Source organism: Branchiostoma floridae, chromosome 9, assembly GCF_000003815.2.
Source record: "Branchiostoma floridae strain S238N-H82 chromosome 9, Bfl_VNyyK, whole genome shotgun sequence".
NCBI classification, from domain to species: domain Eukaryota; kingdom Metazoa; phylum Chordata; class Leptocardii; order Amphioxiformes; family Branchiostomatidae; genus Branchiostoma; species Branchiostoma floridae.
In genome coordinates, this window is record NC_049987.1 from 23,049,261 (window position 1) to 23,076,399 (window position 27,139).

General features: G+C 42.9%; 4 protein-coding genes and 1 long non-coding RNA gene across 5 annotated transcripts; 4 read left to right on the forward strand and 1 right to left on the reverse strand.

The window, feature by feature from the left end:
- On the forward strand, positions 1 to 3,140 carry LOC118423019 (DNA helicase B-like). The gene is made up of 5 exons (XM_035830913.1): positions 1 to 217; positions 764 to 1,123; positions 1,529 to 1,695; positions 1,905 to 1,981; positions 2,354 to 3,140. The coding sequence occupies exons 1-5, from the start codon at positions 1 to 3 to the stop codon at positions 3,123 to 3,125; spliced, it is 1,593 nt and encodes a 530-aa protein (XP_035686806.1). The 3' UTR covers positions 3,126 to 3,140.
- Positions 3,137 to 6,160, forward strand: LOC118422337 (DNA helicase B-like). The gene is made up of 6 exons (XM_035829857.1): positions 3,137 to 3,189; positions 3,501 to 3,749; positions 4,406 to 4,515; positions 5,032 to 5,113; positions 5,791 to 5,878; positions 6,098 to 6,160. Exons 1-6 carry the CDS (start codon positions 3,137 to 3,139, stop codon positions 6,158 to 6,160), a joined length of 645 nt encoding a protein of 214 aa, XP_035685750.1.
- Positions 6,161 to 6,744: 584 nt separating this feature from the next.
- On the forward strand, positions 6,745 to 7,665 carry LOC118423584. Its single transcript, XR_004832071.1, has 3 exons — positions 6,745 to 6,859; positions 7,155 to 7,301; positions 7,480 to 7,665. It is a non-coding gene; the product is annotated as an uncharacterized LOC118423584 (long non-coding RNA).
- Positions 7,666 to 11,574: 3,909 nt separating this feature from the next.
- Positions 11,575 to 15,377, forward strand: LOC118422339 (25S rRNA (adenine(2142)-N(1))-methyltransferase-like). The gene is made up of 8 exons (XM_035829858.1): positions 11,575 to 11,728; positions 12,166 to 12,295; positions 12,658 to 12,780; positions 13,152 to 13,286; positions 13,586 to 13,661; positions 14,061 to 14,113; positions 14,519 to 14,676; positions 15,138 to 15,377. The coding sequence occupies exons 1-8, from the start codon at positions 11,595 to 11,597 to the stop codon at positions 15,199 to 15,201; spliced, it is 873 nt and encodes a 290-aa protein (XP_035685751.1). The 5' UTR covers positions 11,575 to 11,594; the 3' UTR covers positions 15,202 to 15,377.
- A 1,214-nt stretch (positions 15,378 to 16,591) lies between these two features.
- On the reverse strand, positions 16,592 to 25,882 carry LOC118422340 (carbohydrate sulfotransferase 15-like). The gene is made up of 6 exons (XM_035829859.1): positions 25,740 to 25,882; positions 24,196 to 24,303; positions 23,081 to 23,237; positions 21,940 to 22,108; positions 18,079 to 18,234; positions 16,592 to 17,011 (listed from the first exon to the last, which is right to left on the reverse strand). The coding sequence occupies exons 1-6, from the start codon at positions 25,858 to 25,860 to the stop codon at positions 16,814 to 16,816; spliced, it is 909 nt and encodes a 302-aa protein (XP_035685752.1). The 5' UTR covers positions 25,861 to 25,882; the 3' UTR covers positions 16,592 to 16,813.
- Between the last annotated feature and the right edge of the window lie 1,257 nt (positions 25,883 to 27,139).

The following is a 27,139-nucleotide window of genomic DNA, read 5'->3' on the forward strand; positions in this document are numbered from 1 at the left end:
ATGGCGGGTCCATCCAAACGTAGCTGGGGCAGTGTGACGGTTTTGAGTGGCTGTATCGTCCCTAAAGGCGAGGTTCCCGACGCCCCTGACGAAGCAGACGACTCCGGGTCAGACGACGATGAGGACGGGGACATGCAGTGGCTCGATATGGACGAGATCGACGACGCGAACGCGGGCGTCTCTGTCGCTACCCCCAAACGCCTCTGCAACCAGCTTGGTACAGAATTTGGCTTTGTTCTTGTCTTCCACTTTGTTTGCTTTGTTAGTTTGTAGGCAAATCTTGGATCAATGATATGTGACTATGTGAACACTTATGCACTTCATAATATTAATAATCTATATTTCACTAATTTCGCCAAGATCACAAGCGGCTGCCACTTGTTGCATGCAACTTATTTGTCTGCACCTCGCTTCCACCAACTTATATCCTGACGTCCTTGCTCCCACTCAGTGCCCCTCCTTCTTCCCCTTTTGATACAATTTCTTTCCAACATAATTTAAATCCCAGTTTTGTAGTGGCAATTTTGTGGCATAATATTATTTCCCAAAGGAAGTGTGTGTGTGTGTGTGTGTGTGTGAGTGTGTGTGCGTTTGTTTGGGTGTGTGTGTGCGACCAATGTATGTGCGTTTGTGTGTGTGTGTGTACTGTGTGTGTGCATGTGTTTGAGTGTGTGCATGTGTGTGTGTATGAGTGTGTCTATAGAATTTTGATGTATATTAGTACACGTAAACACATTTTATTTTGTCCCATCTTTGTCCACAGTTCATGTGAGGGACAAATCTGGAAGACTCCACCGCGTCAAGGGGAGGTTCCCACTGCAGGACCCATGGTGGGACCTCAGCGTGGAATGTCGTTTCAGTGGAGGAAACACGTACCTCACGACCGGCTATCCCGAGTACCGTCTCAACCAGAACCCTGACGTGAACATGATCCAACTCTTCCTAAAGAAATGTGGGGTTCAAGATAAGGACAGAGCAGCATTCCACGATGCACTACAGCTAGAACCACGGCTCCAGGAGAAGCCACCAAACTTTGAGAACCTGTGTGAAGTAGTGGAACAATATGGCTCCTTGAATGAGACAGCAGAGGCGGTGGCAGCACAAATTCTTCAATGCATAAACTGTAGGTATTATAATACAATGTACAATAATAGTAATACGTAAAATAAAATAATAAAGTGGTATCATTTTTTTATTCGCAACTTCACAGAGGCCATAGTATCTGTACCCAAACTGTTTAGACCATGTGCTTTTTAGACTCTTTTAAGAGGATCTCAAGTAGAAATGTTGCTGATGTCACGTTAACCATGCTATGTTTTCCTCTTTTTTCCAATACAAAAATTTCACCTTTGTGGTGAAACTTAACACACTTTTGTTTTAACATGAGTAAAAAAGTTGGCAACTTGAGCATAAGTTTTTTCACACATTGATGTTCTGGTATTTTGGACCTGTGGTTCTGTGCCAGTACCTTTACCAACTTACACATCCCTACTTGAAACTAATTTGCATTTCATGCTTGTTTCCTCAGCTATGGGTAAAGAAGAGGCGCAGGCGATGGTAGCTCCGACTTGGCTGCGCTATGGTTCCAAGCTTCTTCCCAAGAGGTTCTACGGACTTCTGCTGTCTGAGAAAGATAAGCTGAAAGTCTTGGAGACAGTGACTGCACAAGAGCCATGGAAGCTTGGCTTTGGGCCGGTAGGTTCTTCAGATAATATTACCGCAAAAGGGTGAATGTTTGTGGTGGTTGTATGTTTGTAGTTTTGGTGGTAACATTGTCACTGGCAACTTAAAACCCCCACAAACATTTCTGTAGTACTAGTAGTTACTTAATACTTAATGTATTCCATTCACGTGTTGTTTACTGTAAAATGAATTGACTTTTCTGTTTCATGTTCTGTTCCCAGATCATGTACTGGAAGCACCGGTTCATCGGCGTCGAGGCCACGCTGGACGCCTTCAAACACTGCAGCCTCCTGGAGAGGTTCGTTTGTTTGTTTGTATCTTTATTTATTCATGAGAAGCTCAAATCGGCCTGCAGGTCGCTTTTCATTAAGGTCATGAGGGAAGAGGTAAGGGTCAGATACGAATATAACAGAGGTACAGATTACATCGAGTCCTAATACATTTTAAATCTATCTGTATCTGTATCTGCATCTATATAGCCGGTATAACCGCCGTTCGGCGTAACACACCAGCTTAACACACCATTTGGTTTGGCGTAACACACCATTTGGTTCGGCGTAACACACCACTATCAACATATATCACTACATAAACATGGTACAAAACATTAGTAGAGTGAAAGCTCAGCGTTTATAGTTCGTGTCTGATCATTTTGGTAATTTCTCAACAGGTTTCCGCCAACAGAGAAGGATGCCATCTACATCTACGACTTCATCAAGTCCAAGTGTCGTCGGGAGGGCCACACCTTCGTCTACGAGAAATCCCTCCACCGACGGTCTTTTAGAGACCATGACATCGTAGACAGGGCCAGAGCCATGCAGTTTCTTGTAGACAACAAGATCACAGTCCAGCTAGAAGGGAAAGTTGCCTTGAAGAGGTACCATGACTATGAGAACAACATCAGAGGTGGGATTGACAAGCTTCTTGAGAAGGACAAGATAAGCAAGTGGGTGATAGACTCTGCCGATCTGGAAGGAGAATTCGGAGAAGACGAAGACCAGAAGAAGGCTGCTGAGCTAATCTGCAGGAACCCTGTAACTGTCATGTCCGGGAAAGGAGGGTGTGGGAAGACCTACGTGGTCAGCAAAGTCTTCAAAGTTGCACACGACCAGATTCTCGCGGAGATCGAGGCTGAACGTGAAGATGATGAGCGTCTGAAGAAGGCCCTAGACTCCAGTTTGAACAGTCTGTCTGGGCAAGAAGATAGCCAGGAGGACCAGGATTTTACTGAATGTGAAAGCATGCAAGACTGTACCCAAGCAGAAGCCGTAGCAAGTCCATCTCCTCAGTCTACAATCAGGAGTCAACTCAGACAGGCTGAGGAAGAGGAAACAGTCAGGATCCTACTGACCGCTCCCACAGGAAAAGCCGCCCACCTTCTCGGCAAGCGCACAGGCCTGAAGGCTTACACTCTACACCAGGTTATCTGGTCCTACAGGTAGGGATGGAAATCATGGATCACAACAAATTCAAATCTACCTATCAGTTTGAAGTGTCATTGGTTAGGTCTTGATAAACAAAACAGAATGTTTTTTTATTTGAAATAAATAGGACATACTGCTCAAGTGACTTATAGCCTGAGTACCATCCTCCATAATGACTGCTGGCTCAGTACTTTCACTTGCTAATTCCTTAATTCCATCACTACAGAGGATGGTACACATAGTTAGCAAGCAAAAGCACTGAGCCAGCAGTCACTAGCTATGGGGGATGGTACACAAGCTAAGTACTTATGGCCACTTAAAGGTCTGAACTGAGCCTTAAAATTCTCCAGGATTGGTAAAACTGTTTAAATGTGACAATTTCAAACCTTACAGGCACTTGAAGGGCGAAGAGTGGAGCTTCAAGGACGTGCGAGCGCTGGTGGTTGACGAGAGCAGTCTGGTATCAGTACAGATCTTCTCCACCCTGTTCGATATCCTGCTGAAGCACACCTGCCTACAGAAGCTGGTGCTGCTGGGAGATGTGGACCAGCTGCCCTCCATAGAGCCGGGCAACTTCCTCACTGACATGTACCACTCCCTGGCTCCCATTGGCTGGAGCATCAGGCTGAGGACCAATCACAGGTGGGGATTCTTTTTTTAATTGTGTTTGAATACTTTTGAGTACTGCCCTCCATAGAGCCGGGCAACTTCCTCACAGACATGTACCACTCCCTGGCTCCCATTGGCTGGAGCATCAGGCTCAGGACCAATCACAGGTGTTTATTTACTAGTATTTAGATATTCTACTGATGTCCAAGGGAACCCTTATAAAATTATAAGTTTATAACAAGTTTTTAAAAAACGCCAGTAGGCTATGTGTACTTGCCTGGTTAGATAAATAAACTGAAACTGAAACAAGTTAGGATACCGACAGGATTATAAAGCATTATTCTGATTGAAAAAAGGAAAATAAATGTATGTTGAAGTTTTAAAGGTGGTTTGCAGATTTTCCATGACCTCTTCATGCTTGTTCTGTCTTCTACCCTAGTACTCAATAGTTTCCACCACAAACATTCAATCTTCTCAAACTAAATAAGATACAATACAGATTAGAAATCAAGGTAGTAATAAGATACATGGAAAATCCAAAATTATATCCAGTTGCTCGAGTAACTGCCTTTTGGTGTATCTCATTACCTCAATTTCTAACCCTCATCAATGTAAACAGATACAACATGTCTTTGTGTAAGTATTTTGAAACAAAGCCATGCAGAATCTGACTAACAGTTTGTTTACAGATCCGAGTCCAGGCTGATTGTGGACAACGCCACGCTGATCTCACAGCAGAGACTGCCTCACTTTGACCCAGAAAGGAATTTCCACGAGGTCAGAGTTGACAGGGAGGACAGTAAGTACAATGACAGTACTACAGTCATTACTTTCCTACACTGTAAACTCAATACCCATTGATATAAAAAAAGATATTGGGTCACATGGTATAACTTCAGGGTGTTTGACACAGAAGCCAGAGGTCCTTGGTTTGAATGCCGTCATGCTACTGACCTTGTGCCTTTTGGAAAGACACTTAACACAACTTTCGTCACTCCACCCAGGGTAAAAATGGGTACATGACTTCAGTCGGAGAGGTAAAAGGCGGTGAAAGGAGAGGTTTGGACTCCTTCTTCCAGTACCGTGCTCTAGACACAGTGGATATCAACCCTGTGCCCTTACACCCACAAAAAGCCTATGGGACTACCTTTACCCTCTCTTTGTCCTTTGTATGTGGCACTGTTAAAACAGTGTCACTAACTTGTGTCACAATGTTCTTAAAGCATACTAAAAGATGTTTTTATAAAGTAAGAAAAAGGTTCCAGACTTTACAGACGTCTTTGTGAAATGATTTGATTGTTTGTTTGTCTTGCAGTGTTGACCAGTGCTGTGACTCATCTCCTAAAGAGTGGCTGCGCAAAAGACCACAAGTCCTCACAGTTTGTTGCCTTCAGGAGGTTGGTTTTTGGTTTGAAGGTTCATCTGTGTTGATAGATTTCATCATGAAGAAGCCTTCTTGAATTGTAATTGCGAACACAAAGAATTAGACCGACGACCAAATTTTTAGAGTAGTGAGTATGATGCCAGTCTTTGTCACGTATTGAATCTGCTGCATAAAGTATTGTCGTAAAATTGCAGAGACTCTGTGATGCTAGCCTGGGTACCATCCGTATTCTACCGGGGCTCCTTACACTCGCTACCCCTAAAAAGCGAGTGTAAGGAGCCCTGGTAGAATACGGATGGTACTCAGGCTACTGTGATGCAGCCTGCTCCCTCAGATCTGATGGCGGGATCTAACCCTGGGAGCGACTGCATCCAATTAACAACTTTGATCCCGGGGGGCCCAAAGATCCACATTCATTCCTTGACAAAGACTGTTGTACAGTCAAAAAATTTGAGTTTATTTATATAATATGTTCATTTTTTTTAATGTTCACACAAAGAAGCCATTTTACTCAAGAATGGTATTATTTTCTCCCCAGTGCCTTTTGTACCATGATGGTAGTGGTGAGGTTGTGTGTTTGGCTATAAATGAGAGCTGTAGTGCAGCCATATTGCACCACATTGCACCTCTTGCTATTTGAAAAAGCATTTTGCTTCATCTCAGATAACTGTTTTACCTCTTGTTATACAGGAAGGACTGCAACATCATCAATGAAGTGTGCTGTAAGCTGTACTCTGGACACTGCATAAAGAACAACAAGAACCGAAGCTGGATTATGGTAAGATATTAATGCTCTGGTTCATTTTAAGTTTGCATGATAATAGCATCTGCTGACAGAATTCTGATTGGTATACTAATACTGAAATTTTGAATGCAGGTGCAGCCCCAACTGAAATGTCTTAAGCCAGGACTGGAACCAGGGTCGCCCAGTTACCAACTTAAAGTGGCACCAGTTAATAGAATTTGAACAGTGACTTCTATTTCAAGTTACACACAGTCAAGTACCTCCTTGTCTTGCACTCTCACAAGACTAGGTCCCTCCATGAACAAGATGGACTGAGAGCCATCAGAAATGTGTATACATCTTACAAAAGAAGTCACTGTAAGTTAAAAATTCTATTGACTGGGCTCATACATGACTTATCAATCTCTTCGACAATAACTGTAACCAGGAGCTCGCTGTGAGGCTGCTACCAGTTGAGCTACAGGGACATCCATTCCTCTTGGTTATTCACAAAGTGTACCATCTTCAGTCTTTTAGCTAGGATTTTACTATAGGGGTTCCAAATTTTTTGGTGATTTGCAGTAAGTGATATAGGCACGACTATTGTAGGGGGGTCCGGGGGCATACACCTTCCATGGTGCAGAGTCAAAGAGAATTTTCACCTAGTGGAATACCTGGTCAATCAGAATTTCATGCTTGTTAGAGGATCTGCTCCTCATTGTAAGGGCGTCTAGTGTGTCCAATTTCTTGTTATTTTAAGAAAAGCGTGTCCCAATGATGCCTTGATGCATACCTGGCTAAAAGCCTGACCATCTCATATTCCCCATACAGGTAGGAGACAAAGTGTGTTGTACTAAAAATGCCAACATCAGTGTCTATGTGGACCCGTCGGAGGCACGGCAACGTGCGAGGGAGGAGGAAAAAGAAAAGGATAAAGAGGAAGAGAAAGAGGAAGGAGAACAAAAAGGGAAGAAACCGAAAAAACTGCTGGACACCGTGAGATTATGCAACGGGGAGATCTTCTTCATCACAGATGTATGCTTGTTTGTTTAATAATATCTATTTTACACAAGAAAGTACATAATACACAATAAAAAAAGCAGATGCAAATATTATTTCTTCTTTCAATATTGTCTTCTGAGTACATCGCAGCATAGTTGTTCACTGTGTTCTGTTGCTGCAGTGGTCTAGACACATGCCTGGCTAAAACTAAAATCCTGACAATCGTGCAGTTTTTGAAAAGCCTCATTTCCTAGTATAATGGTACACACTAACAAACAAAAACACACTGAGTCACAGCACTGCTTTTGTCTCCCATCAAACTACATAGGACACGGAATGTATCTCAGCGAAAGGCAAGACAATACGTTGGCTGACCTTGGATGACCTTGAGAGGCAAATCAAGGTCAACTATAAGGAGCTTAAGTCCAAAGGAGGCCTGAAGCATGCGTGGGCAAGGACTATTCACACCTACCAGGTCAGAGCTTAACTGGCGTTATAGATTATGTTTGATGCTTGACTTGTGATTGAACCAATTATTTATTCTACATTTTATCATGGCGACTTGGGAAATACATTTGTAGAGTCATATCATGACTGCATTATGATTGAGCCTTTTGGTAAAACCTGTTCTCACTTATTTTCCATGTCTGAAGGGTTCTGAGTCCGACACGGTGCTGTATGTCGTCGGTACACCCACCCGCCACCAGAACTGGCAGCACGTGTACACGGCCGTGACGCGCGGTAAGAAGGAAGTGTATGTGGTGACCTCACCCAGCGCTCTCAGCAAGTCTGTGCAGACCCTACCCATCTTCAGGAACACGCTTCTGCGCAACTTCCTGGTCACGGTAGGTCTCTCATCATATCTTTTGTCTCTGACACTGTCAGTTAAACAAAATTCCCTTTGTTCTGTGAAACTTATTGAGACGCTATTAAGAAAATCTAATGGCGTGTGTCCAAAGAACATCATTTATCTTCCTGGACTTATTTAGACAGTTTTTATATACATACGCACATTGCATAGTACAATCATCAAATATTTACACTAACACAGTAACATTGAAACTACTTTTCTACATGGCTGTTGTATAATTATATGAAAGAACTGCAAGATGCATGAAAAAGTCATTGCTTGTCCATATCTATATCTACATTTCTATCTCTCTGTGTGTATTACATTATATATTACATAAAGGGAGAAGTAAAGAGAGAGACAATTCACTGTAACTGATGACTTCACCTTCGGTGCCTCTTGTTTCAGCTGTTGGATCCAATGAGGCTTCCTCCAACTAAAGGACCTGGTTGTGTAAGGCCACAAGCTCGAGGTTTTGTTACAGCACTGGATCTGTGCACAGGTAATGAAGTTATCAATTACTAAAATGTAGTTAAAACTATTGCAGAGGGGAAAGTCTTCTCAAGAACTTATTGTTAATTTTCATGTTTTAAGAAGAAGGAAGAAGATCTGTAGATTCAGTTAGAACAAAGCATAACCTTTCTATTCTTCTAATATGATTATCTAAACCAATGTATTAAATAATAATAGGCTTAGCCCATGTTGGGCTTGGATTTGCAATGCTGATAAAGATCGTTGCCATTGTCATCTAATTAAGTATAATTATAAAGGCAGTAAGTTGAATTTATGAATGATGTAACATACATGTAGGACTAAGTGAAAATGTTGATGTTCTGTGTACAGGTAGAGACAGTGGTGCTAGACCCAGTACTGCAACAGCTGATGGAGACATGGGGAGATTCCCTGCCATTTCAGGTCCAGGGACTGTCCTGGGGGAGGGACAAGGAATGCCTCTGTAAGTGTACAAATCTGGCTTGCTCTTTTAGTTTTCCTGGCCTAGCTTTCTATGTATCTTGTACATTTTTTAACACTGGAAGAAACATATTTATTTCTTTTTCCTAGCATTCCTGTTATGGTGAATTTATATATGTCTATGTAACACAAAAAGGTTGTAACAGCCCGTCACAGGTACAATGTAGAGGACGGCCAGCAGATGTTTGGCAGGTTGCTGTATGCACAACTTAATCAAGCTATATTTCGTTATACTTGCGTATTTATGGAAAATGTTTTTTCAACAGTGATGCTTATACTGTATATTTCTGATAGCACAACAACAATGGCTCACGAAGGAATGTTGTTTTTTCTCGTACTCAGGGTCAAACCTGTGGAAATTAACAGCCCCTTCACCAGCCCTCCAGCGCCAAAGAAGAGACGAGCATCGTCCGAAATCCTTGCAAGGGAGACCCCTGGCAGCTGCAGCAGGAACACCAGCAACCAGTGGTCCGACTGGGGAGACAGTTTTGTGGACGAGGTCCTGGAGGTTGAGGTCAGGCTATCTCAACAAAGCAAAGGTCGAAGGTCGAGCTCAGTCGTTGCAGAACACTGCGACGCCTTGTCTGAGAGGAATTTTGTAGAGCTTGACGATGAAGAGTTCACTGATAGTGAGATGTGGAGGATCGGAGAAGCGGAGGATGGACAAGTTGCTGCCAGTGTTAATGACCCCCCTATGACTGAACTGCACAAAGGCAGAACTTTGGAGATGCCATCAGAGGATGAACGTACGACACTCGAAGATCAAATAAATGGTCACGGTGGCGGTGGTCACAGCCCCGATATGTTTGCAGAGCCTGAGAAACCAGACTTGGATTTGCTCTCAGAAAGCAAAGAGACTCATGAGAGTGGTTCGAAAGCTACAAGACAAGTTGACCATGTAGATGGGGCAACTCAGTTAAATATGGAGGGTGTGGAAAGTTCCAGAAGTAGCCCTGGAAGCCCTGAGATTCCGATCATTACCATTCCAAAAGCGTCAAGGCTTACAAGGGGTAAAGGGTCACGCCGCTTGCGCTACTTGTTTGTAGACGGGAGCAAAGCAAAGCCCAACAGGAGCGCTGTGCAAAGCAAGCCTGGTCAGTGGGTGTCTTCACCTGCAGTACCAACAGGAACCACTAGTGGTGCTGCAGGACCACTACCCCAGCCAGTAGTGAGTCCCTCCACAGTACCATCAGCAGGAGGCAAAAGTGTGAGGTCACTGAAGCAAACATCTGCAGTACCAACAGGAGCCACTAGAGGCACTGCAGGACCACAGCCAGTGGTTAGTCCCCCCACAGTACCATCAGCAGGAGGCAAAAGTGTGACCTCACCAAAGCGGACACTGTCGGATGAAGACAGGTCGTTGACCCCCAGCACTCCGACAAAGATACAGAGAACTGACTCTGCTAGGCTCCTACAGTCTCCGCCATCCAATAACATGAGTCAGCTAAGCCTAGAAAGCCCAAATAGGCCTAGCAGTTAGCCTGTGCTAAACAATTGGGCCCCCTCTCCCAGAGCTTGAGGCCATTCATCTCTAACTCAAGAGAACTTCCTAGAGTCACCAATAGGAGCTCAGGATTCTTGATGATTATTTAAATCAGACCAATAGGAGCTGAGCATCCTCTGTTACCATAGAAACTTGTGGCCTAACCAGTGGAAGGGCATAGAATGGACTTCAGAAGTTTGCTACTTATTCAGATGGTAAATAGCACATCAGATTTTAATGTCATAGGACACATAATATGCCATGAATCATGTTTGCAATTTTTTAACAGGTTGAAGCATTTGGAACAATATCATATTATCAACATGTTTCAAACCACAAATACCGGTAACAGATATCAAAGGGACATTGTCAGCCTTTATGCTATTAGGTAGGGAAAGGTATTCTTGTAATTTGTATAAAACCTCTTGGCCTCAAAAAGGTAATGGAACTGCATTACCTTTTGGTGTGAAGGTATACCACTATTATAGCACCGTATTGTCTGTCAGTAAAACTTACGGCAATAAATGATGTCAGTGTTGTGAGAATCAAACTTAACAATCTTGTTCACTGAGCCTAAGTACAAGGGAGAAAGGAATTGATAGGACACAAGCAAATAACATCTTCACTACAGTATGAAGTTCTCGTATTCAAAGATATTGTAAGGACATATTCCTATGGACATTACAATGATGCAATACGGACACAATAAACTGCAATATTCTCATTGATTGTATGAGACAAATTTACAATCAATATCAAAATTACAGCACTTGTAAACTATAGAGTCAAGGCTGTAACATTTGTGGAAACTGTACAAATTATGACAATTGTTTATTATGACAGGTCGCTTCCATGTCTGCATGTATACAATTGCCCATAAAGAAAGGAAGCTCAAGAAATAAATCTTAAACTATCTATTTTGTCATGCTTCTTCATTGTGGTTGTTTTTGCTCATTTAGGTTCCAAATTTTAGGTATAATTAGCTTTCCAGAAGTCAGACAATGCATTGAGGGTAAGGTCTTCCACCCTAAAATCGGACAGGACAGGGTTTTCCGCTGTCCAGATTGGAACTGGGTTTTCCGAAAACCCACAAAAATCCTTCTTCTCCGTTGAAGGTTTTGCCCAATCTGAAGTCTTTATTAGTTGTAAGGAACAGCTAACCTTTCTTATTTTGGTAAAAATTTCAGCAGCGAAGTTGGCAGATTTGAGTAGCTCAATAAGTTTGGTCATGCAGATGAAAAATGGTTAAAGGTGAGTTTTTTCTCAGGAGTTTATAAACCTCCTGTCTTCTTTGCATGGTTAGAATTTTTAAGATTAAAATAAATGTACTTTAACGAGGTCTTCTTTTTGTGCTTCTTAATTTAAGTTATGCTACTTTGCTAGGCTGCAAAGGGGGCAAGTACAAGTAACTTTGATGACAGACCCCCCCCCCCCCCCGCATAGTGGAAAGTTCCAGATTCAACATGGCGGCCCCCGGCGATAATTTTTCCTCTCCAACTGCCGAATCCCTTCACAGAAAAACTGGGAGCCGCAAAACTGCACCCAAGGACTACAAAAAGAAGAAGAAACCGAAGCCAAAGCCTGTGACAGAAGTGAGGTAATACTGTCTAAGTTGTGGAGTGGTAGGGAGGGACAATAGCTGAACAATCGTGGGAGGGGGGCGGGTATGGTGTTGTTTCTCATCACACGTTTGTACCTCAAATACGGTAGAAGATGATGTACACTTCGTCGTAGATTGTATTATTAAGTTATATGAAATTTCTTCACCTTAGACATGAGTAGCACTGAAAAAAATCATATTCGTTTTGACATGTATCGACTATAGCTAACCCGGGTACAAACCTATTTTCAACATTACCAAGAAGCGAGAAGAAGCCCAACTTCTAGGCTAGCCTTAATCTATGATTATTTAAACATGTATGTTTTGGCTTTGTTGTGACATGTGCTTAACTCGGTTAGGCGAAACGTACAATAAAGGTTTTCATTTACTCGATCATTGTCATTGATCATATTCTCCATTTTCCTCCTCTCAAGAGTGGACAGGTCAGTGATTTCTAAGTTACATGTGCTGAATAAAGAACTGGACACGGTCAGGAGTGACCAGTCTCTGTCCCAGGGCACCAAGCAGGCAAGGGTCAACAAACTGGAGACAGAAATACAAAAGGTACAGAAGTCGCTTATTGTTCTGGGTACCAGACCTGTTGCGCTAGATCATTCCTAGATGTCAACCCCTTCAGCTGGGGGAGGCCACAAGCCTGGTATAGAATTGACACCCGATCTCTAAGTACCTATCGTGCTAATTAGGAGCCGTGTGCTATCAGTGGCTTTTGCGGTGAGCTACATACATATATAGAGGTGAGAAGCATCACTCCAGTTAGAATAGAAGCTCAGAGTCAGAGGAAGATGTCTGATTGTCATCGAAACTTAAGCATTTGAGAGTCACTGGTTGTGAAGAACAATTCTCCAATATCCTGTATTTTACCAAACTGATGAAATTATTTTCGGTACTGTTTTTTTTCTTGACAGATGGGAGGACTGGATGCTTACCAGGCAGCCTCGAAACGTGGGGCCTGTTGCCATGGCAACACGACAACGTCCAACTGGGTCATCAAACAGCTGAAAAAGTTCAAGGTCAAACCAGCTTCAGAGGTAATGTTCATTGTGTAGTGATACTAGGCATACATCTTAGAGCTGCTACATTTGTATGCAAACACAGGGCTCTGTATAATGCAATAATTTTAGCCAAAAGGGCCACCACACTATTATTTGCAACCAGCATGTAGGAAATTTCATTATGCTAATTTTCAGCTATTGTAGTTGTGCTTTGCTAGTATTTACTTGTGGAGCAATGTCTGATCAAATAAGAAAAGTGTTGATATGAATTATGACCCTCCAAACTGACCCCAAAATCCTTCTAATTACATATGCATGCAATATGATATGTATTTTAGTGTAATATGTATGTAAATTTGTGCCTTTGCCATCCACTAGTCCTAATGATTCATACTTTCATTCAACAGATAAAGAGACTAAGACTGTTAGACGTGGGAGCTCTTGATAACCACTACCACAGACACGGTTGGCTGGACTGTACAGCTATAGACCTGAACCCACAGACCGACAGGGTCACTAAGGCAGACTTCTTTCACTATCAGGTGAAAAATGCCTTACTAGATAAACTATATGCCAAAAAAAGACCAGAAATATCTTACATCAGAAGCTTCCTTTCGTAGCTATTTCGATAGTCCTCAAATTTTGACATGAAACTCTTTTTTTTTTCTGACTTATGAGATTATACTTAGCTATTGAATTACAGTTCTATGTTCTGAGGAGACAAAGCTATTTAATCTCATCTTGTACACCCCAATTTCTTTGTGCACCTATTCAAATTCACAAATACGAATTTAGATGTCTGGTCTACAATACATGTGATTGACTGTGTCTACTGTTGCAGGTAGAAGAAGGACAGGAATACGATGTTGTCGTGTTGAGTCTCGTCATCAACTTTGTGGGAGACCCCAAGAAAAGAGGTGATTATCTAATTTGTACTCAGTTGCAGAGTTGGACAAGCTTTTCAAAATTCACCGTCTTGTCCTATTGGGCAAGTACATAAACATTGACTTGCCCTAACCAACTTTTCACTTGCCCAAACTTTGAATGACGTTTTCTGCGAATTTTTACTTGCAGCGATTTATGTTGAAAATGGTACAAAATGGTAGCCTGACAAAACGCCTAAAAACATTAAATCAGAGCCAAACCTCTGCTTGAAAAGTATTCATCTCCCTTTCTACGATCCTTCTCAAAGTCCCTAAAAGCCTTTAAATATCACAACCCTCTTACATTCCTCTTGAGGAGTCCATAAATACAATCAAAAAGCCAATAATCAATGGTTTATGAAACACTACGCTTATGTTGTTTTTCCATTTCAGGGGACATGCTGAGACACTGTTGCCATGTGACAAAGGAAAATGGTCACCTGTTTGTAAGTATTTTAATCTAACTTAAAGGAATATTGAATTTTTAATTGACATACAGATAATCGGCATCTGTGCGGTAAGTTATGTTTGGACTCATGTTGTTGTAGTCTCTGCCAGACACCACATGTCACTGGAGAAAGTTAGAGTAGAAATTGGCCAAATAGACAGAAAACATGCCAAAGGAGTTAGCCAGCCAGAAATTATAGTTAGTGACTTAGGAATACTGTACTACAGTGGTCCACTGTTCATTGTGCTAGTCGTAAAGAGCTAGGGGAATTTCCCCAGTACAATGAACCTGTAAATACTGTAAACAGCGTCTGTCCTCTCTGTCATGACCAGTCAAAGACTAGCTTTCCAATGAACTAAAACTGGATTGAGATCACCTTCCTTTCCTTTCCTGTGTGTTGCAGGTAGTGCTGCCCCTCCCCTGTCTCTCCAACTCCAGGTACCTGACACACCAGCTGTTCTGTGACATGCTCCACAGTCTGGGCTTCCAGAAACTCCGTTGCCATGACAGCAAGAGGCTCAGCTTCTTCATGTTCCAGAGGATAGGAAAGAGGAGATCGAAGTATACAATTTTGTTTGTTTGTTTATTTGTTTGCATAACAACAAAAGATGTTACATGGAACAAAATACAAGGAACAATGAATAAAAACAAGTGCATGAGGAGGGGAAAAGCATGTGTGGCAGTTTTCATGTTTGCCCTCTTATATGCCTTTCACCTAAAAGTTGAGTGGCCACAACTGGGGCAATCATTGTCATATTGAGGTCACTAAAGCACCTTTTTCAGGCTGTCGTTATAGACCTTTGCAATGTAGCCCCTGGCTGTAAAGAGAGTAATTGGCCACCCAATAACATATTAAAAATATTAACATAACCTGACTTAAGAGAAGCAGTGGATGGCTCACTCTTTGACAATGCTCTGAACAGACAAAAACTTCCAATTTTTGTGTGTTAGGAATGACAATTTGACTTTGATTTAAAGTTTATGAGTGTCAAACACATTTGAATCTCATCTTTCTGTTGCAGGTCTTTTCCTAAGCAAGTGGTGAGGACAGGGCCAAATCACAACAACTTCAGCATTGTTCTCTGACTTTCGCATTGGAGGACATTATCCGGATGATCTGTGACTGTTTGAATATGTACATAATAAATGGGATCGTTATGATTATTTGAAATTAGGATAGTTAAATAAATTTTGATGATTGCAAATGCCTTGCTTATGGTTAATACTGATAAGTTAACCTTTGATATGTTGAAAAGTGCAATATTTTCAGTGCATACGAGGGGCGTTCAATAAGTAATAACTCTGACCCACTTCCAGTTGTCTGATCTAAATTAAATTTTGCATGTGTAATGATTCATATCTCTATAGTTTATGTTGCAAAAAAAAGCTCTGAACTAATCGTGGTTTCTGATTTACTGGTGTTTGAACTGTGTTAGGTGTGAAATGGACCAGGTGTGAAATGGAGCCAGTTGAGTGTCGCTCAGTGATCCGGTTTTTGTATTTGAAAGGACGCACACCAAAGGAGACTTTTGATGAAATGAAAGAAACTTATGGTAATGATGCCCCATGATATGACCTTGTAAAACGCTGGCATTCTGAATTCAAACATGGCCGGAAGTCTGTGGAAACAGCTCCCAGACCTGGTCGTTCCTCTTCTGCCATTGATGAGGCATCTGTTGGAGGACCAACCTGGGGTGTCCTACAAAAACGGTGTCCAGAGCTGTATCAAACGATGGGTGAAATGCATAACTCTGGGTGGTTCCTTTGAAGAGAAAGACTAATAACTGTGCCAAGTTTCATTAATCTCCTTCTATGGGAAATGAGTCAGAGTTATTACTTATTGAACGCCCCTCGTAGAAAGATATCAAAAAATATTGCAATTTGAAACTATAGACCGGCGACTTGATATCCTTAAATACTGTTTTCAATAACATATAGGTTACCCCTTTGATAAAGCTAAACTTGCATTACAGCTCTGTCCTCGTCTTTATTTAAAACCAAAGCCTGAACCTCCCATGGGGACATTTTCTCTGTGTACTAGTAGAACTAATAGAGTTAGTACTCTACATGCCACATAATTATTAGTTACATAGTCAATACAGTGTCTATATAATTATGTAAGTTATGATTTATTTATTAGTATGTGTATGACTGTTAGTAACTGCTTAAGTGTGTAATCAGATTATCTTCTTGACTGTGTTTTCTTCCAAGTTTAGCACTTGATAATAGCTGTCACCCTCATCAAGCTCTGCCATACTGTAGACACATACTGAAACATTTTTCTATTGTGATTCCAAGGTATGACTGAAGGATACACATGCAAAACTCAATAGCATTCAGCTTATACATGAAACTCAATAGAATCATATTAGCTAATATCCATGACCAACTACTCCACCCACAGAAACACAACTACCTGCCAGCCTGCTGCTAAATACAGAATGCTCTCCTCCTATAGGAGTGATTGATAACCATGAAACACATGAAAAACACGAAGGAATCACAGTCTCTAATTGGTGATAAGTAGACCTTTCGGATGTATTTACTCCAAACATTTGAAACATTCTGACTAGTGAATAAAAGAGGATAAACAAAAGAGATATCTCCTCTTCTGCTGGGTGTGTTTCTCCTGTGTTTCTCCAGAGTTTCGACTATTGAACTAAGATTTGGAAACGACTGTTTGGCCAAACGAAGGGTCTCAGACAGAACTTTCCTCTTGCCAAAGGAAGTCCGTATTGTCTAAGAGCTGTGCAAGTCGCTCGTTGTAGGGTCGGTAGAACTCGTTCAGAATTCGCCGCGTCTCCGGCAACATCTGGCCAATGTTCTCGTACTTCTTTTTCTGAGAATTTCGCCTTTGGAAGCCGAAGATTTCCGGTTTTTTCCGGACAGGTCCTGTAAAGTGGATTAAGGAAATATATCAATTTGTTGTTTGAAGTACTGGTTTATTGGTAAGATAGGAAGGACTAAGGACTATTACAAGATATATAATAAGCTCTTATACCATGGTGGGACCGCGTGGCGCAGTGGCAGCATGTTCGGCTTGAGACTGAGAGGTGGCGGGTTCGAATCCGGATGCTGTGTCACCGATCTTGTGCCCTTGGGAAAGGCACTTTACACGACTTTCCTCACTTAACTCAGGTGTAAATGAGTATCTAGCTGCGGCTAGTGGCCTTGGCGGGGCTATGTGGCGGAGACAGGCCTTATGGCGGGAAACGAGTCGCTGTAGGAGGAACCCCTTACATCCTTGGTCGGAAGTCCTCCTAGGAGACGGATACTCCAAACAACAAAGCTGCATCTGCTGGAGCCGCCTCACACGTTGCATACAGTTGCCCCTATGAAACTTAGTGCCCCAGTACACCAGAGGGTGGAGAAAGAATGGCACACCCCTCCTTCACCATAAAAAGTCATGTGCAGGTCAGGCAAACAGGTAAATGCCTGTCTGCCTGCTCATCTGTCGAATCGACAGGAGAATTAAAAAAAATCATGTTATTTAAACCCATTGTAGCTGCCGAGTCTCTTGGTCCTCTTTGCAATGGACGAAGAGACTTGGCTGCAATTATAGGTTTGGGTCCCAGGCTAAAGTTAACACAATTATAATCATAGTAAATACTGGGTGACTGTATAGATCTAAAGCAGTGGAAGACGAAACACGTTTTGATTTCCAAGTGGTTATTTAACCAAACCAAAAGAATCACTTTTAATTATTTAGAGATCCCACAAAGACATGCTCCAAATTTTCCACATTCACAGACGAACAGAAATCCCCTTCCTCTTAGAATTGCTGAACCGACAAATTGTAGAAAAAGTGGGGGATTTTCGTCTTCCTAAACAACGGACATGGGCTACTCATTGCTGTTTTCTTAAACAACGGACATAGGTTACTCCAAGGATATAAAGGTGAACTAGCGTTACTTGCAATCAACCTTCAAGTGTGAACTTGAAATTATAAACTCATCATCATCAATACTGACCAAGACCCAGGAAGTTGAAAACCCTTGTCATGGATTTGTTTGGGTCCTTAGCGTGATCCTCCAGACGCTTAACGAGAATTTGTTCCCGCGGGAAAATAGAGAACCAGTCCCGTAGGTACACCTCGTACAGCCCCCGCCGCAGTCGAACCTGAGGACGGGATAAACAAAAGATGGTCTAAGCAAGATAAAAAAAAAATACGTCTTCTCACTTGGAGACGAGTTCTAGCCATCCTCATACTCAGGGACATCCAACAGCCAAACTGCCTGTCTGGATGTACCTGCTCTTTCAACCGTCACTCTTAGTTCCTGTGGCAGGTAGGCTCTTGGACTCGATATGGCGAAACGCGAAGCGCGACCATCGCCATATAGGGGCGAAACGCGCGGCGCATATCGCCACCGGGGGGCTAAAAGCGAGTCCTCGATTTTCTCCCCCTGAAAGCGGTAGCGCGAAGCGTAATCAAATCATGTGCTAATCATCGCGCTTAGCGCTATCACGGGGTGAAACGCGACATCTCGATTTTCTCCCCCTGGATACGGCAAAGCGAAGCGTAATACAAAACCGTTTAGATATTATCGTTCGGTTCGGTTCTTCTTCTAAAGTTGCAAGTTCGTTCCGTTCGCGATACAGATCCTTCCCCCTTTAAACACGTTCCTATTTCTCATATCTCTCTACTAACACTGTTCAATGTCTCTAAATCTTCAAGAAAGGGTTAAGTTTTTATATATACCGGGGAAAATGCGATCAGTTCGGGAAAGGTAAGTCGGGGAATTTGCGACTCTGCTCCAAGATGGTGATTGGACAGGGCCGGTGTTATATGCAATTCACGGCTATCCCAGCATGCACAGCCGGTATAAACTTACCTTTCATTCATGGACACATTGCAACTTGTCGGCAACGTTACACATACTGCTAGTACCAAGTCGCCTTTGATATCAATAACGTTATTGTAGAACCAAGTATTGGTGATTAATTCTTTCACAATATACTTACTGCCTTATGCCTTATATCTATATCTGTGTATGTTGTCAAACCAAGATGTCACAATCAAGGATCGCTGAAAGGTCAAATATATGCCTTGGCGTATGGTTGCGTCGGTCGTCTGCCCGACGACCAGGAACGTCCCATGGCGATGTTCCGATCCAAGAGTTCCGCAGGGAGGTCTTTTTGGCTGAGTTGCACCCTCGACAAGTGTCCAGGATGCCGGCGGATGAAAACCCGAATCTTACTTTTGATTTTATAGCCAAGTTTCTAACTACATAGTAGAATTAGAATAGATGTTATTTAAGAACAACAGAACTTGAACATAGACGCAAATATTTAAAAAAAAATGTTAATTAAAGTTGAATATGAGAGTATGGCTGCGTCGGTCGACTGCCCAACCGAAGACCGTCCAGGAACGTCCGCTGCAGCTGGCGATGTTCCGACCGCCAAGAGCTCCGCCAGCAACAGGTAGGTCTTCATGTCGAGTCGCACCCTTGACGACCAGCCAGGGGATGAAACCCAAATTCCTAGCTATACTACCGATGTAGCTACACAGCTAGCAATTGCTAACTAAGGAATATCAACTTGATATCTAGAAATAGTAAAATAGAACTGAGCGTAGCCGGTAAAAATTGGAAAGGTCAATTTTTATAGGGGATAAACGTCTCACGGGTGATCACAAAATTCTAATTTAGATACTTCATACGGTTGTTAAATGTTGCTACATATTTTTATGTATGTATTGCTATATACAAAGGAAGCTGGTCAAATTACTCAACTTTTGAAAAAAAAGTTTATTTGATTCTCCCCCAGCTATTACTATTAGAATGTCCCCTAAATCGTGGGAATTCCAGTACAGAACGTCAGAAGTTCGCTACATCAAAGTTGTACTGGGCGACGGTCCTTTGATCTAGTATCATATGTGCCGCGCCGACGGCAAAATCAATCAATTCTGACAGCTTCCTACTGTCGTGCAATGCATGACGGTCTAGCATCAGTTGTCGGCAGAAGGAAATATTTGTGTGAAATGCGTAGGAAACATTATGTTTTCTCCCTTTAACTGGTACATGGGTAGTGTTTTATAACAAAAGTGATAAGAAGGGGGTATCAGTCTAAAATATACACTCAGTTGAAGGGATATTGGATATCGTCTTATTGGCAATTTGTCGGCGCGGGGCGGACAGGATGCCCACGAAACTGCGTGCGTCGCCGGCGTCTAACAACAGAATCACATGCACCGGTATCATTTGTATAGGTTATTTCACAATCCTCAAATTACTACATAACACATATATTATTATGGGTAATTACTAGGAAAAATTAACACATGTGATTTTACACACGTACATCGACTGAACGAAAATGAAACAGGAAATCGCATGTGGGGAAGGCGTCCAGAAAGATATGTCAGGGAAACTTCTCGAAAATGTCACCAGAGCCTGCAATAGCAGGCTAATCTGCTCTGTAGAATGCTGAATATGTATGTTGAAATAGACTATAACAAGCTAAGATGTCTGTTATGATGGTTTATGTACTTCTATTAAATAGTTCTAGTGGTAGATTTGTCTCCGTAAAGACCCCGATGGCGTTGTCTGAGTTTATTGTCAGAAGAGGGGACCTTCAGCAGCCGGTCGTAAATAAAGTCGTAAATTAGCCTTGAACACTCGATTCTAAAACTACCCGTTTTTGTAACTTCCGTATTTCTATTTTTAATAAATGTAAGCAAGATTACAGTCTTGCAGTCTCATGTTTGTTGATGTTATCGCACCACACATTTGTAAGTTGTTGCGATTTGTCTTGTGATGATTCCCAGCCACGTAACCGGGTCCTGCGAGTCCTGCGACAGCAAAATTAAACATCACTTAATGAATATAAACGGTCATTTAGAAACTAACGATTGCTGATTACAATTATGACTATAAGCTGAGCATGTAACAGAAGGGCAAACATACCAATTACGTTACGTGTTTCGTAAAAAAATGTACACGGTGGACAAATTCGTAACTGGTTGTCAGTGCGGGTTTTCTATTACGCTTCGCGTTGCCGTATCCAGGGGGAGAAAATCGAGATGTCGCGTTTCACCCCGTGATGGCGCTAAGCGCGATGATTAGCACATGATTTGATTACGCTTCGCGCTACCGCTCTCAGGGGGAGAAAATCGAGAACTCGCTTTTAGCCCCCAGGTGGCGATATGCGCCGCGCGTTTCGCCCCTATATGGCGATGGTCGCGCTTCGCGTTTCGCCATATCGAGTCCAAGAGCCTACCTCCCTGTGGACGTCCCCCCCCCCCCCAACCAGCTGTCAGCCAATCAGAGAATAGGCTTTCCGTTTTCAAAAGCTGTCTCGCATGTATAAGGGTAACCTCGGTAATATTTATAAGCAGGGTGGTCAGTAACTAAGGGTGACGGTTGAAAGAGCAGGGCACATCCAGACAGGCAGTTTGGCTGCTGGATGTCCATGCTTAGGAGAATGATTCTAGCCAGCCTGAATCTTTCCCGTCTCCAAGATTTTGAACGAAAATCCTGTCGAGCGTCAGAGGCTACTAGACGGTGGTCATAGAGAGGCGGGAAAACTATAAAATCTAAGACCCCTGAAACGCTATTTACTGCATTTTGAAGGGCAAAGTTTGCTGGTAGAGTTGACTCAGCTTGGTTCAATGGCATCTGTGCTGAATTTGAATTTCTGGAGACCTTTGTAGAATTCTGGAGACCCCCCCCCCCCCGTACGCGATGAAAAAAGTATGGAGTCAGTAGAGCCTGGGGACGATGTTTTAAGTTAAAAACTATGTAGTCTAACCTAAGGGCGAGGTTAAAAAATCACTTTGTCCAATAGAATAGGACATGTATTTGATAATTCAACGTTAGTGCTTACTATTCCGGCTGAAGGAAGTTCGGTTTCAACTCCGTAAGCGCACGAGCGGACAGAATTCTTCCTGAGGCACTGCCTGAAGATGCGGAGAGTTCGGATAACCCTCTCGTGGAAGTCTGTATTTGACCTGTTTACGTGTAAGTACTTCCAGAAGACATAGTCGGAGTACAACCTGCAGAGAGAAAGCATATAATTAATTAAACGGTATATCGTCATGTCAATGAGCCTTATAACAATAGCACTCAGATACAAGCTTAAGGGTGGAGTGGGCAAATACCCCAGACGTTGTTTTTTCCATGTTTTTCATATCTGCCTTTAAAATGATTTTATTGAGTGCCTCAATCATATGCTCATATAGAGTCAATAACACTTACGGTATAGATTACAACAAAATGCTTAATTTTGAAAATTTTGGCAATTCTTTTACCAAAAGGGACACTTAAGGCTCCTGTAGCCTGGTTTTACAACCAAATGACCTACATTTTGGTAAAGGGGTGCACTAGATATATTTATAAGCAAATGGCCCATATATAACATTTGGCATGAAGCACTTCAAAATGAGTAAGATGGGAATTTTTCGGTCATTTTCCAATGGCCGGAGGAGTCAACGACCTTACCTTTCTGTGGGGTTCCAAAGTGTGAGGATGAACTTGGCCTTACCTTTCTGTTGGGTTCCTAAGTGTGAGGATGAACTTGGCCTTACCTTTCTGTTGGGTTCCTAAGTGTGAGGATGAACTTAGTCTCACCTTTCTGTTGGGTTCCTAAGTGTGAGGATGAACTTGGCCTTACCTTTCTGTGGGGTTCCCAAGTGTGAGAATGAAGTTGGCCTTACCTTTCTGTTGGGTTCCTACGTGTGAGGATGAACTTACCTTTCTGTGGTGTTCCTAAGTGTGAGGATGAACTTAGTCTCACCTTTCTGTTGGGTTCCTAGGTGTGAGGATGAACTTGGCCTTACCTTTCTGTGGGGTTCCCAAGTGTGAGAATGAAGTTGGCCTCACCTTTCTGTTGGGTTCCTACGTGTGAGGATGAACTTACCTTTCTGTTGGGTTCTAAGTGTGAGGATGACTCACCTTTCTGTTGGGTTTCTAAGTGTGAGGATGAACTCACCTTTCTGTTGGGTTTCTAAGTGTGAGGATGAACTCACCTTTCTGTTGGGTTCCTAAGTGTGAGAATGAACTTGGCGTTTGGCTGTACAGCCCGGATCAGGTCCGCTATCAGGATGGGCGGCTCGTTGTTTGGGGTGTCCCATAGCTCCTCTCTCCAGTGGTCGTTGTAAAGTATTGTGAGGGGATCGCCGTCTCCTATATAAAGCAAACGGTAAAAGTATTCACATAGCCTATTTCAAAGGCTGTAGTTGGAGCTCAACCCTCTCATTCCACCACCTCTTACCCTCCCCAACCGAAGTCAGGTGCACAGACTGGGTTGAGCGAGGCATAGGAAAGTCAAAGAAAGAATGTTCATCTATGGCAGGTCTTGGAAGGCATTTAAACGTAGTCTTATAGCCTGTTTTCAAGGCTGAAGGCGGAGCCCATCATTCTCCATCCACTACCGTTTACTGACCACCAACCGAAGTCAGGTACCCATTGGTGGAATGAGGAAAGTCCCATAAAGGAGTTTATGTCATATACCTGTGATGCGAGAACGTTCGATACGGGTGTTCCGGACCGTGTGATAACTTCCGTATCACACAGGTTCGAAAGTTGTATCACACAGGCTTCCTACGAGTAAATCGAACTATTTCGAACGGGCCGAATACGGCATGGTTGAAAAGTCGAATTGCTGTTGTTACAATCTTTTGTTCCAGGACACAACATTTTCTCAACTTCTGGTGCATTTCGCATCGAAATATGTGTTTTCTCAGGTGGGTATGACATTAAAAAAATACAACCCGGTGTATTCCGTATCACTCTAGGTCCCAGCCCTCACGCGGGTCGGATCACCCTCCGGCCTTCGGCCGTCAGGCGATCCTTCCCGCGGTCGGGCTGGAATCTCGGGTGATGCAGAATACACCGTGTTGTATTTTTTTCAATGTCATACCCACCTGAAAAAAATCTATGGAAGGATTTGGGATATATTAATACGTACCCTCAAAGCCTGTTTTGGACAGTTTAGGGCTGGAGGCAGTGGGTTGTTATCCACTGTGTCTAGGACAGGGATATCTCCTTCCACCGCCTTTTACCTCCCCAAACGAAGTCAGAAAACGTTACTCATTTTCACACATGGGCGGAGTGAGAAGAGTCGTGTTTTATTAACGTGTACCTGTAATGACGTCATGAGTGACAACCTCTTGTCCGGATGCAGTCCAGCGTTTCCGGATCCGGTTCCATATTTTCCAGGCCGCTTCATCGAAATAATCCAGATATTTCCCTAAGAGAGAACCGTGATTATCTGAGGAGGTATGAACGATGAAAAACTGTAATGATGAATTTATTTGCAGCTTCAATAGGCTTCGAAAAAAACCGCATTGTGGTGATTATGGCGGCGCCCGTCTCCGATAAAATGCCCTTGGGCCACCTGACTTTGTGCAAGTCGCTACAGCAGAGAGCTAAACCGCTGTTAGTGATGTGTGTGTGTGTTTCATTTTCAAACACTTTCCCAAGTGCACCAGGTGGTGTGTATATATAGGGCGGTGCCCATCTCCGTCTCAGTAGTCTTGGGCCACACAACTGTAAATATTACAGGGGTTAGTCCAGTAATAGCCATGTGTGTTCAACTACCATATCTTTTCAACGAGATTGTTCAAACCAAGGTCATTACACCACTTCAAGGCAATGGACTAAAAAGTTAGGAAATAATTGTGCATGGAGATTTCTATAATGTATTCTACCAACAGAGATGAACTTTCACGCTTAGACTACAGTAATTTATGCGAGGCGAAAACTCGGCTGTCAGGCCATCGCACCAACATTGATATTACTCCACCGTGCATAATAATGTTGCAAGTCGTCGTTGAAAGTTAAATTATACATCAAAGTAATAAGATTCGCAAAGTAACAATTACTTCAGCAACTGGATAAATTTTGGAAATGATCAGACGTTCCGACTGATTAAAGACAACGGAGGGTACCTGGATCGCCCGACCATTTCCAAATGTCATCAAATCCTTTTTGTGCAATGATGGTACTAACAAAACAAAAACAAGAGGGAAGTCAGAAAGTCATTACAAGAAACAATCACAAGATCAACTGTTCAAGAGAAGAAACAAATGATAAAAGAAGAAACAGAAAAAGGACAGTGCAGGCCATCACAGGGTGAATTCTCTCACGACGGACACCAGGGCTTCGCTCCCTCCTGCAATACTGTCAACAAAAAGTATATACAAAAACTGAGAGGATAGTACAGATAGCAAGAAGTCATCAATCGTTTTCCAGTCCAGTCGATACCCTAACAATTCGACGACAAAACAAATTATAGGATGGACTACAGTGGAAGCCAGTTAATTGCACGTCGGATAAACGCACACTTTGGTCAATTGCACGGAATACCCAAATCCCGTGGTGGTGCGGTCCAACTGGGTAACTTCGCTTTATCGCACACGCCGGCTAATTGCACCGACTTTGCTGCCAAATTGGGTGTGAAATTAAGCGGCTTCCACTGTACAGTGGAAGCCAGTAAATTGCACATCGGATTAACGCACACTTCTGTTAACTGCACGGGATCCCAGAATCCCAAACCGATGAGGGCCAGTTAGATAACCTCGCATTATTGCACCAGCCGGATAAATGCACCAAATTTATTGGCAAATAGGTCGTGCAATTAAGCGGCTTCTACTGTACTACTATACAAATGTCATCGAATCGTACCGAGATTCACGTGCTGGTCCCAGGTCCACCACTTGGGTTCCTTTTTACTGGCCGGAACGACATCCGGGTGTTGGGTGATGCGGTTGTAAAGGTCCGTGGTTCCGCACTTATTAATGCCCATGACGTAGAAGTACGGTAAACATCTGCAGGGGGAAGGAGTGATTAATTGGTTGGTCGGTCTATTTATTTTTTGTTTTTTTATTTTTTCATCTATGCTGTGACCACACCTCATCTTTAGCAGCTGTGCCGATATTTACAATGCATCACGCTGGCGAATATCGGTGAGGTGGGCATTAACTATTCGTTTAAAGTTCTTCAAGTCTCTGATATTTACAATGTTTTGAGGGTTAATCGATTGATTGGGGTTTTGTGAAGATAAGGGCACAGCCCGTCGTACGTACGTGCAAGTAAGTGATGTTTACGTGCCAAAGCGTGGGCAATCTTTTGGGATCCGTAAGTGGTAAGTACCGCCTCCGTACGAACTCGTAGGGAATCCGACGGATTTTGGAGCACGCAGACACGCCGTAGAACTTTACGTGCAGACGAAACTTTGCCAGTGCGCCATCGGGCTGCGGATTCCACCCCACCCCCCATGCGTGCCAGAACGGGTGACGCGCCTGCCCTGTAAAGCCTGAACGTTTTCAGAAATACATGGCGGGCGTGGCCACCCCCCCCCCAAAAAAAAACAACAACATACGGACAAATTGGACAAATTGCACGTACGGCGGGTTGTGCCCTTTGCCTAAAGTTACACTCTCACCGCACTTGCTTCAAGCTTGCGTCACTGCGGGGTTCGGCCACTGCGTCACAGTTTTGTTTTTTTCTACGATTTTTTATGATTTAGATATTGAGTGAGTGAGTGAGCGAGTGAGTGAGTGAGTGAGTGTGTGTGTGTGTGTGTGTGTGTGTGTGTGTGTGTGTGTGTGTGTGTGTAAGTGAGTAGTGGCGTGTGTGTGAGTGAATGAGTGAGTGAGCATATGACTGAGTGCTGAGAGAGAGCGAATGATTGAGTGTGTGCGTGTGTGAATGAGTACGTGAATGAGTGACTAATATAAGTGAGTGATTGCTTGCGTGAGTGAATGAGTGAGTGAGTGAGTGATTGAATGAGTGACTGAGTCACACTCACCTTAGCCGAAAATAGCCGGTCCCGTTGTCTGAGAGTCTCTTCCGCCACCGTGAATCCACGTCTGTTCCCTGCACCTTCTCGAACCAACACGGGTTCTTGTAGTCAGGGAGAAACTCCTTCGGAAGAGCTGAAAAGATCTTTAGCGAAAGAGATTTGTTGATACATTGTTAAATGATTATTTTGCCTGTCTGTCCATGAAGATGATCATATCAGAAACTATAATTTCAACTGTAGATTCACTGTAGCTCTTCTTCAATTTCAATCTTGCATTTCT

Coding starts and splice junctions, on each gene's coding strand:
- LOC118422337 (XM_035829857.1), top strand. CDS start 3,137: ATGGATCACAACAAATTCAAATCTACCTATCAGTTTGAAGTGTCATTG. Junction 3,190..3,500: donor TTTGAAGTGTCATTGGTTAG/GTCTTGATAAAC, acceptor CAAACCTTACAG/GCACTTGAAGGGCGAAGAGT. Junction 4,516..5,031: donor CAGAGTTGACAGGGAGGACA/GTAAGTACAATG, acceptor TTTGTCTTGCAG/TGTTGACCAGTGCTGTGACT.
- LOC118422339 (XM_035829858.1), top strand. CDS start 11,595: ATGGCGGCCCCCGGCGATAATTTTTCCTCTCCAACTGCCGAATCCCTT. Junction 12,781..13,151: donor AGGTCAAACCAGCTTCAGAG/GTAATGTTCATT, acceptor TTCATTCAACAG/ATAAAGAGACTAAGACTGTT. Junction 14,114..14,518: donor AGGAAAATGGTCACCTGTTT/GTAAGTATTTTA, acceptor TGTGTGTTGCAG/GTAGTGCTGCCCCTCCCCTG.
- LOC118423019 (XM_035830913.1), top strand. CDS start 1: ATGGCGGGTCCATCCAAACGTAGCTGGGGCAGTGTGACGGTTTTGAGT. Junction 1,696..1,904: donor GGAAGCTTGGCTTTGGGCCG/GTAGGTTCTTCA, acceptor TTCTGTTCCCAG/ATCATGTACTGGAAGCACCG. Junction 1,982..2,353: donor CACTGCAGCCTCCTGGAGAG/GTTCGTTTGTTT, acceptor ATTTCTCAACAG/GTTTCCGCCAACAGAGAAGG.
- LOC118422340 (XM_035829859.1), bottom strand. CDS start 25,860: ATGGGCATTAATAAGTGCGGAACCACGGACCTTTACAACCGCATCACC. Junction 24,304..25,739: donor GGACCAGCACGTGAATCTCG/GTACGATTCGAT, acceptor GTTCTCTCTTAG/GGAAATATCTGGATTATTTC. Junction 23,238..24,195: donor CACTCATGACGTCATTACAG/GTACACGTTAAT, acceptor TGCTTTATATAG/GAGACGGCGATCCCCTCACA.